General features: G+C 38.2%; 1 protein-coding gene across 2 annotated transcripts in view; it reads left to right on the top strand.

The window, feature by feature from the left end:
- Window positions 1-14,787, top strand: part of LRP6 (low density lipoprotein receptor-related protein 6) — a 207,224-nt gene that overhangs the window by 38,925 nt on the left and 153,512 nt on the right. For both annotated transcript variants that reach the window (XM_006888411.1, XM_006888412.1), the window contains exon 2: window positions 8,828-9,221. In XM_006888411.1, coding sequence (XP_006888473.1) covers window positions 8,828-9,221 — 394 coding nt within the window. The remainder of the gene's footprint in view (window positions 1-8,827; window positions 9,222-14,787) is intronic.

The raw sequence follows: 14,787 nt of genomic DNA, 5'->3' as shown, positions 1-14,787 counted from the left end.
TTAGGTAGCATTGATACAGAAATAGTACTTTAGCCTTATAGACGAGAAAAGGTAACTTGTCTTTTGAAACATATAGGATGAGTGAATGTTTAAAGAGATTTTGAGTGGTATAAAAGATCTGGGGAATGTGTGAAATTTACCTTGTTTCCTGCTTTACTGAGATTAAGAGATCTGTATTCAAGAAATAGAATTTATCTTTAGGAAAACAAAAAGTTTAGAAAGGCTGTTAGAGAAAGTTAAGAAAAGAAAACAAGGGTTGAGAGAGAACAAATGACAGTTCTTAAGATGTGGTGGTAATTACCTGATAGCAGTGTTAGGAAGCCAGAAGATAGTAAACCCTGTGAAATGGAAGATAACAGATTTCATGGGTGTGTGTGTGTGTGTGTGTGTGTGTGTGTACGCGCTTGTTTATGTCACAACCAGGGTGCATAGTGCAAATGGGGTATGTGGGAGCAATGTATACCTTTAGTTAGATTAAAACAATATTATAGATTAATCAGATTACTCCCTTCAAATACAAATATAAAACCAGTACATACTTATTGTTGACAGTATTACAGAAAATATTCAAGCATCACAAGGGGTGGCTGGACAGATGAACTAAAAGACTTCCTTTTACTAATGGAAAGTGTGTAGACCTTTGCAAATTCTCAATCATAACTAGAAAAACTAACTTAAAAACACTTAACTTGCCTTGCTCCCCACTCTCAATACCTTTTTTCTTTTTTGTACTCAGAAGGCTTGAGATCTTTTTTTTTAAAAATTGATTTTAATGAACGTTTACAGACTTAGGGTTTCCAGTCACTCATTGTTGCACTTCTTTCCTTGCCCACTCCCTCCTCTCAATTTCCCTCTTCTCCTTGAAAAGAAAAAGAAAAACCCTTTCATTTTTATGCAGAGCCTCTCCCTAAGTCCACTCCACTGTGCCCCCTTCATTCTGGACTCCTGTCATGACAAGAGTACCCAATGATATGTCCCTTTGAAACAGTTCTCTCCCTCATCTGTTTCAATGCAGTATACATCATTCCTCCTGTCCTTCTCTGCCTTCCCTCAACCCCGATGTCCGTCCCGTTTACTGCCCAAGGCAGTATTTGTCCTTTTGTGATTGAGATATTTCACTCAGGGTAATATCCTCCAGGGTCATCCATTTTGCATAATATTTCATGAGTTCCTTGTTTTTCAGTGCTGCATAGTATTCCATTGTGTGAATATACCAGAGCTTCTCTACCCATTCATTTGTTAATGGGCTCTTGGGTTGTTTCCAGTTCTTTGCTATTGTAAACAAAGCCTAGCCGCAGTAAGCATGGGTGTGCATATATCTTCTTGGGTGGCGGTTTTGGTTTCTTTAGGGTAAATTCTCAGTAGTGGAATTGCTGGATCATATGTTATTTCTCTTTGCAACTTTTTGAGAAAGTGCCATATATAGCCTTCCATAGTTGTTGCACCATTTTACATTCCCACCAACAGTTTATCCAGTTTCTGTGCAACCTCGCCAGCATTTGATGTTTGCTGTTCTGTTAAATATTGCTATTCTTACTGGGGTGAGTTGATACCTCATAGTTGTTTGGAAGCTTGGGAGATCTTAAGTGACCAGAAAAGTTTGTAGAATTTGTAGACTCATATATATATACTGTGAATAGAAAATGTTAATGTTTGATTTGAAAACCATTAAAAGCATTTGACTGCAATTAAATGACTTGTACAGATTTAGTGTGAAAACAGTTTTCTGAGGATAGTGCCATAAAGTATGTGCCCAATTAATAGTACATTCTCACTTTGGTTTTTTTTTAAATTTTTTAAAATTTTCATTAATTTTGTTGCACGTTTACCCTCTCTTTCTCCCATCCCCCCAGTTCCTTTTTAAGAAATGTTCATTCATTGTTGCACTTTACCTCCTCCCCCACCCAAGTACTCTTTGCAGTGTACCTCTTATTCTGAGCTGTTGTCATATGTATTTCAGTGTCTTAGGACAATTTCTCAGCTCCATGTTACCTTTAGCATTGTATGTTGTTGAATGCTGTTATTCACCCTGACTCGGGACTATACCATTTTTATTCTTAATGTTGCACTTTGACCCCAAATCTGAGGAACAATTTCAGATGGTGTAATGGGGGCAGTGGGACTGGTGAAATTAAAGGGTAAAGGCCTGGAATGAATGAAAAGTGAATTTATGAGGGAAATTTTTTTGTCCTAACTCTATTAAATGCTCAGAATAGGTAGAAAAAGGACCGTTAGTTATTTTTTAAGAAAGCTATCCACTCGTTTGTTTTGACTAAGAAATTTGGGTTTAAGCTTGAAGAGAGGTTAATGTATGTGTTGATGGACATAGTGAATATTCACCATTCCATTTTGCAGATATAATTCATGTCCTGTCTTAACATTTTTTCTTTATGCTTCTTTGAACAGCTTATTTTTTTTTGTATTATTTTTCAAAAGATGGAGTGACTTCACCTAAATGGTACTTGGACTTGACTTTGGATGACAGTTTTATTCTTTCAGAAAGTAATTGTGAGAGGTCATATAAATTGTGGAATCATAACTCTGATCATATTTTTGCTGTGTGTTTTATCTTAGCCTCCATATACTATATAACACAGTAGTGTATAGAAGCATTTGTCTATTTATAGTAATTAAGATTGGAAAACTTGATTTCTTAGTCACAGTAGTTACATTTCCAATGTTTTATAGCCACAGGTGATTAGTGGCTGTCATGTTGTGCCTTAGAGAACATTTCCATCATCACATCCAGCTCTGTTGGTCAGTGATAGTCTAGGCCTTTATAGCTGGGTACCATAGACCACCAACTACTCTTTTGCAAGTTCAAGCTGAAGCTAAGGAAAATGAAATAAAATAAAAATTTGACCATGAGTCTATTTCACCTGAATTTCAAAGCCATCACAGGAACAGATTTGAGACCTTGAACACTAATGAGCGAAGACTTTGTTTCATGACATTTTTCTGTGTTTACCAATTTCTTTTGGTACAATGACTGTCTCGTCTTTCCATCTTTTTTTTTTCCGTTTAAGAAAAGACATTTATTCAGTGTCATGATCAGACTGTTATTTAGCAATCAACAATATGAGAGTGCAAAAAATATATATATTTAAACCCTTCTTCTCAGAATGCTTTATATTTTCCACAGAACAGAAACTAAAATAACCTGTTATACAATTAGTCACAAATACAGTCTTCACGTTTTTTGCCCATACACATGAGTATTGTCTAAAACATGTCTTCTTTATAGCCGCTAGGCCCTGCAACCACTGTGCTTGGCTGAGTTCACAAATCTGTTGTAACCTGTAGCTTCACTGTCACTTCTCTAGCTCTCCTCTCCTGCTAAGCTTTGTTTCCTGGTAGTTACTAAAATTGTCTGCCACTGCCATAGCTGCTGCTGCTGCTTGAACCACCATAGCCACCTTGGTTTCGTGGTTTGGCAAAATATTGACCACCACCACCATAAGAGCCAGACCTTCTGCCTCCAAAGTTTCCTCCCTTCATGGGTCCAAAATTTGAAGATTGACTGTTGTAATTGTCAAAATCATTGTAGCTTCCACCACCTCCAAACAAAGTATGAATAAGAGCCTTTGGTGATGAAGGAAGAAGTTCAAGCTGCTCTGAAAGAATTGGCAAAAAAACAAGGCCCCAGGAATTGATGACATACCGATTGACATATTTCAACAAACAGATGCTGCTTTGGATGTGCTTACCAAATTGTTTCAAGAGATCTGGAGGACAACTTCCTCGCTAGCTGACTGGAAAAGATCTATATTTGTTCCCATTCTAAAGAAAGGTGACCCGAGAGAATGCAGAAATTATTGAACAGTATCATTGGTATCACATGTAAGCAAGATTCTGCTGAAGATTATCCAAAAAGGACTGGAACAGTACATTAGCATAGAACTTGCTCAAAATGCCGGCTGGATTTAGAAGAGGCTATGGTACTAGGGATATTATACCTGATGTCAGATGGATCTTAGCTGAAAGCAGAGCGTACCAGAGGAGAGTCTGTCCGTGTTTCATTGACTATGCAAAGGCATTTGACTGTGAATCACAACAAATGATGACTGAGTCTGAGAAGAAATGAGAATCTCAGAACACTAATTGTGCATATGTAAAACCTATACTTGGACCAGAAGGCAGTTGTCAGAACAGAGCAATTAAACACTGCCTGGTTCAAAATGGTGGGGAAAGGTGTGTGCCAGGGATGTGTCCTATCTTTATACAGAACAGATTATCCGGGAGGCTGGGCTCTATGTGGAGAAATGTGGCATCAGGATTAGAGGTCTTCGTTATGCAGGTGACACAACCCTGCTTGCTGAAAATTAGGAGGACCTAACGTGCTTGTTGCAGGAGGTCAAGGAACGCAGCCTTCAATAGGAATTGAACCTCAACATCAAGAAAACAAAGATTCTCACCACTGGGCCAATTGACAGCATCATGATAGTGAAGAGATTGAGATTGTTAACAACTTCAGTTTGCTTGGTTCCACAGTCAGCACTCTTGGTACCAGCAGCCAGAAAATTAAAAGATATATTGCGATGGGAAAGTCTGTAGTCAGAGACCTCTCCAACGTACTAAAGAGTGATGATGTCAGTCTGGAGACTAAGGTGCACCTCATTGAGGCCATAGTCTTTGCAATGACTTGTTATGCATCAGAAAACTGGACAATGCATCATAACAAGATAAAGGTAAATGACCCAGTTGAAAAAATGGGCACAGGATATGAATAGACACTTCACCAAAGAAGACATTCAGATGGCAAACAAACACATGAAGAAAAGGTCAAAATCCCTAGCTCTAGAGAGATTAAAATTAAAACAACTATTAGATACCATCTCACCCAAGTAAGAAGAGAAAAATTTCACAGAACAGCAAACATCAAATGCTGGCGAGGTTGTGGTGAAAATGGAACCCTTATCCATTATTGGTGGGAGTGTAAAATGGTGCAACCACTATGGAAGGCAATATGATGCTTTCTCAAAAAGTTGCAAATAGAAATACCATTTGACCCAGCAATTCTACTACATGGAATTTACCCTAAAGGAACCATAACTGCCACCCAAGCAGATATATGCACATCCATGTTCAATGCGGCTTTGGTGGCAATAACAGAGCTGGAAACCACCCAAATGCCCATCAACGAATGGATAGAGAGGCGCTCTCTCTATAGTCACACAGTGGAATACTATGCAGCATTGAAAAACAAACTCATTAAATATTAGGCAGAATGGAGGACCCTGGAGGACATTATGCTGAGTGGAATATCTTAGTCACAAAAGGACAAATACTGCATAGGGTCATTGTTGTAAAACGGGACTGACATCGGGGTTGAGGGAAGGTAGAGAAAGGAGGGAAGGAATGATGTATACTGTATTGAAACAGATGAGGGAGAGAACTGTTTAAAAGGGATATATCACTGGGTATTATTGTCATGACAGGAGTCCAGAATGAAGGCTGCACAGTGGAGTGAACTTGGGGTGAGGTGTTGCTTAACAGTGAAAGAATTTTACTTTTCAAGGAGAAGAGTGATTTGATGGGGAGGGGTGGGCAGGGAGAAAAGTGCGAAAATGAACGACTGGAAACCCTAAGTCTCTTTAAACTTTCATGAAAATTAATTTAAAAATTATAATGGAAAAAAAAAGAAAATTGTACAATGACTAGGGATAATAGAAGGAGAATTCATGCCTTTGAGATGTGATGTTGGAGAACAGTATTGAATATACCACGGACTACCAGGAGAACAAACACGTTCATCCTAGAAAGGGTGAGACCAGGCTGCTCATTGGAGGCAAGGATTCTGAAGTTTCGTCTGACAAACTTTGGACATGCTGCAAGGTGGGATTAGTTGTTGGAGAGGGACAGCACAAGAGAGGAAGAGCTTCAGTGAGATGAATTGATTCAGTGACTGAGGAAGTTAGGGTAGGTTTGTCAGAGACAGTAAGATTGACACAAGATAGAGCAGGGTTTAGGGCTGTTGTACATAGGGTCACTGTGAGTCGCGAATTGATGACACAACAACCACCACCATCATAAAGGTAAATGCCAACAGTGATAATATTTTAAAAATTTAGGTTGTTTTCTATGCATGTATTATTTGACTTATTTATGTTTATCAGTTCTTTAGTTTAGGACAAGTTATCTGTGTACATTTATGTTACATTGTAAACCATAAACTTTGTACTGTTTTAGTCCTAAAAAGCTTTGTTTGCATAAAATTAAATACAGCATCTACTCTTTTTTTAAAAAAAGTTTTTTTAAATTTTTTTTACAGCATCTACTCTTAATTCATTTGTCTTGATAACTGACCTTTTGAGTTGACAACAGTAGTTTAAATGAAAAGTAGGCTATCCAGCTGATTTGTGAAGTGAGAATAATGCTGCTCTGATGGTTGAAGTTGTAGTCATTTAATGATGTAGTCATCCTCTCTTTTATGATCTGACACCAGCCTCCATTTTTGCGTAGCGGGGATGTTCATATAGTAGGAGCCTCATCTTTGAAACCATGTATTTCTTTAAGATGAGAGTTTCATATTTAGCTTTAGTACTTCGTTTTATGTAAAGAATAAAATAGTTGTTTTAAGAACTTCTTCTCTACCAAAGTATTTATTTAATAGCTTTATTAAGCTATAACTAATATACAATCCAGGGAACTTCTGTGTTGTAGTTGATAAGAGCTGAAAGGATAAGACAAAAAATGGAGGAGGCAGCAAAAATCACATCAGTTATGATTCCACAATTTATGTGATCTCTCTCAAACAGTATGAAAGTATGAAATAGTATCATTCAAAGTCAAGGCAGACTACCATTTAGATGTAGCCACTTCCTCTTTTGAAAAAGAAATTAATATAAAGAAAACTATTCAAAGAACTATAAAGAAAAATACTAATTTTAAGATATGAATTGTGACTGTCAGATGGAATTGTGAATATTCACCATGTTCATCAAATCTACCAGCCACTCCCTAAGAGAAAGATGGACAGTTTCCTCCTGTGTGATTTACAGTCTCTCAGGATACGCTGTGTTAGTTCCAACTCAATAGCAGTGACTGATTGAATATACAATAAATCACACCTGCGGAAAGAGTAATATTTAGTAGGTTTTGACATGTATGTACCGACCCATCATCATAATCAAGGTAATATGGCCATCACTCACAAAAATTCCTTTGCTATTGTTAAGTGCTGTGGAATCGAGTACAACTCATAGCAGCCCTATAAACAACAGAATAATAGACCAGCCCTTTCCTGTTCTGTGCCATCTGTGTTGTCTCTGACACACATGAGCCCATTGCTGCAGTCACCTGTATTCATCTTTTTGAGGTGTTTTTTTTTTTTTAGTGACCTTCAACTTTTCTAAGGAATAGCCTTTCTTAGTAATATGCCCAAAATATGTGAGATGAAGATTTTTTATACTAGTTTATATTTTTCCTTGCTCTTCTTTATTCTTTCTCCCTATCTTTTTAGGAAACTACTGATATACCCTTTACATTGTTGTTGTTATGTGCCATTGGGTCACCTGCAACTCATAGCTGACCCTATGTACAGCATCCCTTAACCTTGCTCTATCCTGTGCCAGTCTGTCTCCAACACACCTACCCTGCCTACCTCAGTGATAGAATTAATCTACCTCATAGAGGTGTGCTGTCTCTCCACCCTCCCAAGCATGACATCCTTCTTTAAGGACTAGTCCCTGCTTGCCTCCAAGGAGCAGCCTGGTTTAACTCTCTCTGGGATGAACCTGCTCATTTTCTTAGCAATCCATGTTATATTCAATACTCTTCTCCAACACCATCCTGTACATTACAATCAATATATTTTCTTCTTTTTTAAATTCTTCCACCACCACCCCCCTTCGCCCACCTTGTTTTGTACCATTGAATCGGATCTGACTGGCACAGGAGGAAATTGCCCTTCCTTCTCCAGCAAAACATCTAGTGGCTTCGAACCCTGTTCCTTTGGGAATTGCAGTGCAGCTTCTTGCCACCAGGCCACTAAAGTTCCACAATAAATGTATTTTCTAAAGTTTGTGGTGGTGGTGTTGATTGCCTTTGATTCGAGCACAACTCATAGGAACCCTATGAACAAAACGCCTGAAGCCCCTCTACAACTCTCGACATTTCTCAAAGTTCATAGAGTTTTCAGAGGCGGTTTTTTAGAAAGTGGATGCTACTCCTGCTTCCAAGTTTATGGTATCATGTATATATTCTTTTTGGGGTTCTGGTTTTTTCATTCTGCTTAATTGTTTTGAGGTTCATGCATGCTGTTTTAAGTGTGTAACAATTTAATAGTCTTTTATTGCTAAGTAGTATTCTATTGTTAGTATGTATCACACTTTATCCAGTTATATGTGGATAAAATTTTAGTTGATTACAGTTTGATTTATTACAGATAAGGCTGCTATGAATATTTATGCATCTTTATATTCACATGTGTTTTTATTTCTTGGGTAGAACATACGTATATGTATAATTTTTAAAAAAATGGCTAACTTGTCTTCCAATATGGGTTATATCATTTCACATTCCCATGCGTAATGTGAGTATTCCAGTGGCTTCATAGTCTTTATGACACTTGTGTGACCAGGCATTTTAGTTTTATCTGACAGATTATTTTACCAGTACAAATTGTCCTAGTAAAAGTAATCCTCTCTTGCAACATTGTATTTTCAGAAAGTGTTAAGTTTTGCTTGTGAAAAGATTTTAGTCTTTTGTAGATTTACTTTAAAATTTTTAATTGTTTGCTTAATTCTGATTTGAAATGGAATTTATAAGAACAATGTATTTTTTTCCCATTTTTACTTACATATTTTTCTTTTTTATTTTGTTCTAGCGGCCCCTTTGTTGCTTTATGCAAACAGACGGGATTTGAGATTGGTTGATGCTACAAATGGCAAAGAAAATGCTACAGTTGTAGTTGGAGGCTTGGAGGATGCAGCAGCGGTGGACTTTGTGTTTGGTCATGGCTTGATATACTGGAGTGATGTAAGCGAAGAAGCCATTAAGCGAACAGAATTTAACAAAACTGAGAGTGTGCAGAATGTTGTTGTCTCTGGATTATTATCCCCTGACGGACTGGCATGTGATTGGCTTGGAGAGAAATTGTATTGGACAGATTCTGAAACTAATCGGATTGAAGTTTCTAATTTAGATGGATCTTTACGGAAAGTTTTATTTTGGCAAGAGTTGGATCAACCCAGAGCAATTGCCTTAGATCCTTCAAGTGGGTAAGTTTTATGTGCAGAGATCATTGCATGTGCTTTTCTGAGTTTCTCTCCACTTGCATTTGGCCCCTTCTTTAAGAGAAAATAAAAATAAAAACTCTTTTAATTCCTTTGCCAAATAGAATCAAATGTGGGAAGTTATGTTGTATTTTCATAGTAGTATGTTTTTGTAGTTTTTTTACTCTAGTGGCACTTAGGAGATACTTCTGTTCTATTGTTCCCCTCCCCCCACTCCTTGCATTTATTTTTCATAATCCTGAAGGGATAATTAGAAGTCAGAAGAAGAAATGAAGATTTAATAAGAATTTTATTATGTATCTCCAGACAAGATAAAAAGAAATCTGCTTTACAACTCTTATAAATACCAGTTTTGTGGAGCTCATGGCCTGGATCAGGCACACCTTTAGTCTCTGGACTGACATAACTGATATTTAGCACTCTGGAGAAGACTCTGTCAGCAGATTTTCCCCAGTGCCATTCGTCTTTTGTTTTCCTGGCTGCTAGTGCCAGGAGTGGGACTGAGCAAGCTGTAATAGTTAACAACCTCAATCTCTCACCACCTGTCATGGTGCTGCCAGTGGGCCTAGTGGTGAAAATCTTTGTTTTATTGATGTTGAGCTTCAATCCATATTGAAGATTACAGCTGCTGACCTTTTGCAGAAAACACTTTGCCTCAGTTTAGGCAAGCAATATTTTGTCATTTGCAAAGAACAGGTTATTGATGAATTTGCCTCCAGTATTGATGTATTCCTTCTCCAGTATTCCTTTTCATAAAGTCCAGCCTTCCAAATGATCTATTCCACATAAAAATTGAAAAGGTATGAAGACAGTATGTATCTCCTCCCTGATTATGAACCATGCAATGCTCATATGACTCTATTCGATAGCTGCTTCCTAGTTAAGAATAGATTTTGCATGAGCGCAACAGTCAAGTTTTCTAGAATTCTCATTCTTCTCCAAGGTTTGCCAGAGTTTGTTGTGATTCACACAGTCAAAGTTCTTTAAATAGTCACTGAGGTACATACAGACAGGCATTCCTCTGGTACTTTCTGCTTTCAGCCAAGATCCATCTGACATGGGTATGATGTCCCTAGTGCTATATAAGGCCTCTTCTAAATCCAGCTTGTATTTCTGGTAGTTTTCTCTTGATGTACTACTTGTTCCTGTCATTTTTAGATAATCTCCAGCAAGATTTTGCTTGTGTGTGATAGTAATGTTGTTTGACAGTTTCCACACTCATCTGCTCTGATTAATGATTAATATATTTATAATCCTGTATTTTGCTCTCTTGTTGAGAAGAGAAAGGAAAGATTTACCATGTATTTAAGTAGGAGCTGTGGTGTCCTGGTGAATAAGGAGTTGCACTGTCAGTCCTTTGGCGGATGGTTTAAATTTACCAGCTGCTCTGTGGAAGGCAGATGGGCAGTCTCCTCTCATGTCATTTCCAGCCTCTGAAAACCCTCTGAAGGATCAGCTATGAGTTGATTTTGACTTGGTGGCACATACCAACAACATGTATTTAAGAATAGAAAACATGGATAAAACAGCTTTTCTTTCTTCAAATCATTTTACTTGGTTATGTAGTATATTGTTTTTTTGTTAGATGCCATTGACTCAACTCTGACTCTTGGTGACCCTATGTACAGTAGCTCTGAATCTTGCTCTAACCTGAGCCAGTTTCATTGGATTTGACACATCTGTTCCCATGACCCCAGTCACTGAGTCACTCCATCGCATCAAGGGTCTTCCTCTCTTGTGCTCTCCTGTCCCTCCACCTTTCCTAGAATGATGTTCCATTCTGAGAACTGGTTCCTCCTTGTAACATGACAAATTATGTCAGACAGTTCTTCAAAATCCTTACTTCCAAGGAGCATCCTCCCTAGTATGGACCTCTTTGTTCTCTTAGCAGTCCATGGTATATATTCAATACTCTTCTCCAGCACCACAACTCAAAGGCATCAATTCTCTGATCCTTAGTAAGTATCTCTAAATTCTACTGAAATGTACTTAAGGTTGCATTTTGGCCTTCCTACACTTATTCTTGGGCTTTATGAGGAGGACTGTGTCATCAGGATTGGAGGAAGATTCATCAACAGCAGACATTGTGCAAATGACACAAACTTGCTTGCTGAAACTGAGGGGGACCTGAAGTGCTTGCTGCAAAAGCTCAAGGACTATAGTCTTCAATGTGGTTTGAAGCTTAACATCAAGAAAGCAAATATTCTCACCACTGGACCAGTTGGCAGCACCATGATAGATGGAGAAGAGATTGAGGTTATTGTTAACAATTACAGCTTGCTCGGCTCCACAGTCAACACTTTTGGCACCAGCAGCCAGGAAATCAAAAGATTAATTGTCCTGGGAAAATCCGTGGTCAGGGACCTCTCCCAAGTACTGAGAAGCAGTGATGTCAGTCTAGAGACTTAAGGTGTACCTGACCTAGTCCATGGTCTTCACAATTACTTGCTTTGTATGCATTAGAGAGCTGAACAGTATCTAAGAATGACAGAAGAAGAATTGATGCCTTTGAGTTGTGGTGGTGGAGAAGAGTCTTGAACATACCATAAACCGCCATGAAAATAAGTCTGTTATGGAGAGGGTGAAACCAAGTTTCTCTTTGGAGGCTAGAATTTTGAATCTCCATATCATATACTTGAACACATGGCCAGGAGAGACCCGGTCCTTGGAGAAAGACATCATGCTTGGAAAGGTGGAGGGACAGAACAGGAGAAGGAGACCCCTGATGAGATGGATTGATAACAGTAACTGGGGCAGTGGGGATTGGTGTGTTGGAGTCAATGAGAGTGGCAGGCCTCAGAACGGTTGTACATAGGATCACTAAGTCGCAGGCAACTCAGTGACACATAACAACAACAGCTTGTTTTAACATTGAGAAGAATGGGAATCTTAGAGCACTTACTTGTGCTTCTGTGAAAACTATGCCTAGACCAAGACGCTGTTTTTCCAGCAGAGCAGTGGAACAGTGCCTGGTTTGAAATCAAGAAAGGAATGCATTAGAGATGTATCCATTCTCCATACCTATTCAGTCTGTATGCTGAGCAAATAATTTGAGAAGCTGGACTGTGAAGAACAATGTGGCATCAGTGTCATAAAAAGATCCATCAACCTTTAGTATGCAGGTGACACAATCTGGCTTCGTGAAAGTGAGGAAGACTTGAAGCACTTGCTGCAGAAGATGAATTACTATATAGGCTTCAATTTGGATTACCTCTTAACATCAAGTATACAAAAGTTCTCACTACTGGATTGGTAGGTGGATGATAGATGGAGAACAGATTGAAACTGGCAATGATGTCTTACTTGGATCCACAGTCAACATCTTTGGTACCAGCAGTCAGCAGATCAGGAATTGTATTGCTTTGAGAAAGTCTGCCGTCAGCAACCTTTCCAAATTACTGAAGAACAGTGATGTCAGTTAGGAGACTAAGGTGCACTGTGTTTAGCCCATGATCTTTTCAATCACTTGCTATGCATGTGAGAGCTGGGCAGTGAATAAAGATGACAAAAGAAGAATTAACATCTTTGAGCTGTGGTGTTGGAGAAGAGTACTGAATATCTCATGGATTGCCAGAAGAACAAACAGATATGTTTTGGAGAAAGTAGAGCCGGAATGCCTCTTGGAGACAGAACATGACAAAAGCTTCATCTCACTTACTTTGCACATGTTGTTAGGAGAGGAAAAGGACATCGTACTTCGGAAGGTAGAGGGTCAGTGAAAGTGAAGATGACCCTCAACAAGATGGATTGCCACAGTGACTACTGTAGCAGGTTCAAATATGTCAGAACTAATGAAGATGGCACAGGAAAGGGAAGGTTCAGATCTGTTGTTCATATTAGCTAGAGGAGTAGTACTCAGTGGCACCTTACAACAGCAACAACAATTATTCTAATTTTCTTTAGCTTTATCTTGTGTATTAGCAGTTGATAGTCTGTTACGCAATCTCTTAAGTTTGTTCTATGCTAGTTGGGACAGTATTTTGTTGTTACATAGGATTACTAACTACAGCAATATTTACATGGCCAGAAGGGAGTATTAAAGGAATTGGATTCACAAGAGTTCTTAAGGAGTATGAGCAGGATAAAATAGTTGGTAAACACAAGCCTGAAGTAGCATTTTGTTAATTTCTATAGAAGGTAATGATTCTACTACCATTATGTGATAGAACGTATTTGTGGGAATTGCATTTATAGGCAGCTCTTGAGTACACAGGATCTAATAATTTAATGAGTTAATTAATCATTCTTTGTTTTTTGGAACTAATGGACTCTATTTCTGGTTGTTTGATAAGAACTTGACAGCATAACTTTGTCATTAGATTAAAAAAATACATTAGAGAAGCTCATCCATAGCTAGTTGTTGTTGTTGATAGCTAGTTGTTGTTGTTGTTCTGTGCCATCAAGTTGCCTGCGACTCATAGCGACCCTGTGTACAGCAGCTCTAAACCCTGCTCTATCCCTTGGCAGTCTAACTGTCTCTGATAAACCTACTTCCATTACCCTAGTTACTGAATCAGTCCATCTCCTTGAGGGTCTTCCTCTCTTGTGCTGTCTCTCCACCCTCCCAAGCATGATGTCCCTCTCCAAGGACTGGTCCTGCCTTGCAACATGTCTGAAGTATGTCAGACAAAGTCAGAATTTTTGCCTCCAAGGAGCAGCCTGGCTTCATCCTCTCCAGGATGAACCTGTTTTTTCTCCTAGCAGTCCATGGTATATTCAGTACTCTTCTCCAGCACCACAGCTCAGAGGCATCAATTCTACTTCTATTATCCCTAGTCATTGCCCTGCTTTCTGATGCATAGCCAGTAATTGCAAAGACCATAGCTGGTTGAATTGTAAAATGTTGCAGCTGCTGTGAAACAATGGAAAACAAGTTTAATTTTTTTCTTAAAAAGTTAAATGTGGAATTATGATATGACCCAAATAGTCTACAATCAAAAGAATTGAAAGCAGAGTCTCAAACAGTTACTTAAACACCAGTTTTTATCGGTGCATTTTTTACAGTAGTCAAAAGATTGAAATAGTCAAGTGTTACATCCACTGATAACTGGTTAAACAAAATATGGTCTATAAATAAAATGACATATTATTCAGTCAAAAAGAGATATGAATGAGCCTTGAAAACATTATAATTGAAATCAGGTGTGAAAAGATAAATAGAAAATGATTCTACTTACAGAAAAGGTTTAAAATAAATGAACATATAAGATACACAAGTTTCTTATTGGTTTCCCGGGACTACGGGAAAGGAAGATTGGCAAGCTAATGTTTAAGGGACACTGAGTTTCTCTTTGAGACAAGAAAAAGCCTTTGGAGGTAGGTAGTGGTGATCTACAACAAGGTAAATGCAATTAATGTTGTACTGAATTTTACAGTTCAATTTGGTAGAATCGCAGGTTTTGTTTTACATATATTTAACACATTAAAATTCAAACATGGTGGGTATGTTGTTGATTGCTGTCGCATTGAACACGACTTGTAGTGACTCCATGAATAAAAGACCTAATGTCTTCATATATCTATTGTCATTTCTCCCAAGTTCATAGAGTTT

Source organism: Elephantulus edwardii, unplaced genomic scaffold (genome assembly GCF_000299155.1).
Source record: "Elephantulus edwardii isolate Elephantulus edwardi_28Jun2011 unplaced genomic scaffold, EleEdw1.0 scaffold00067, whole genome shotgun sequence".
NCBI classification, from domain to species: Eukaryota; Metazoa; Chordata; class Mammalia; order Macroscelidea; family Macroscelididae; genus Elephantulus; species Elephantulus edwardii.
Note: the sequence above shows the minus strand (reverse complement) of the source record. Positions and strands in the feature narration are given on the sequence as shown.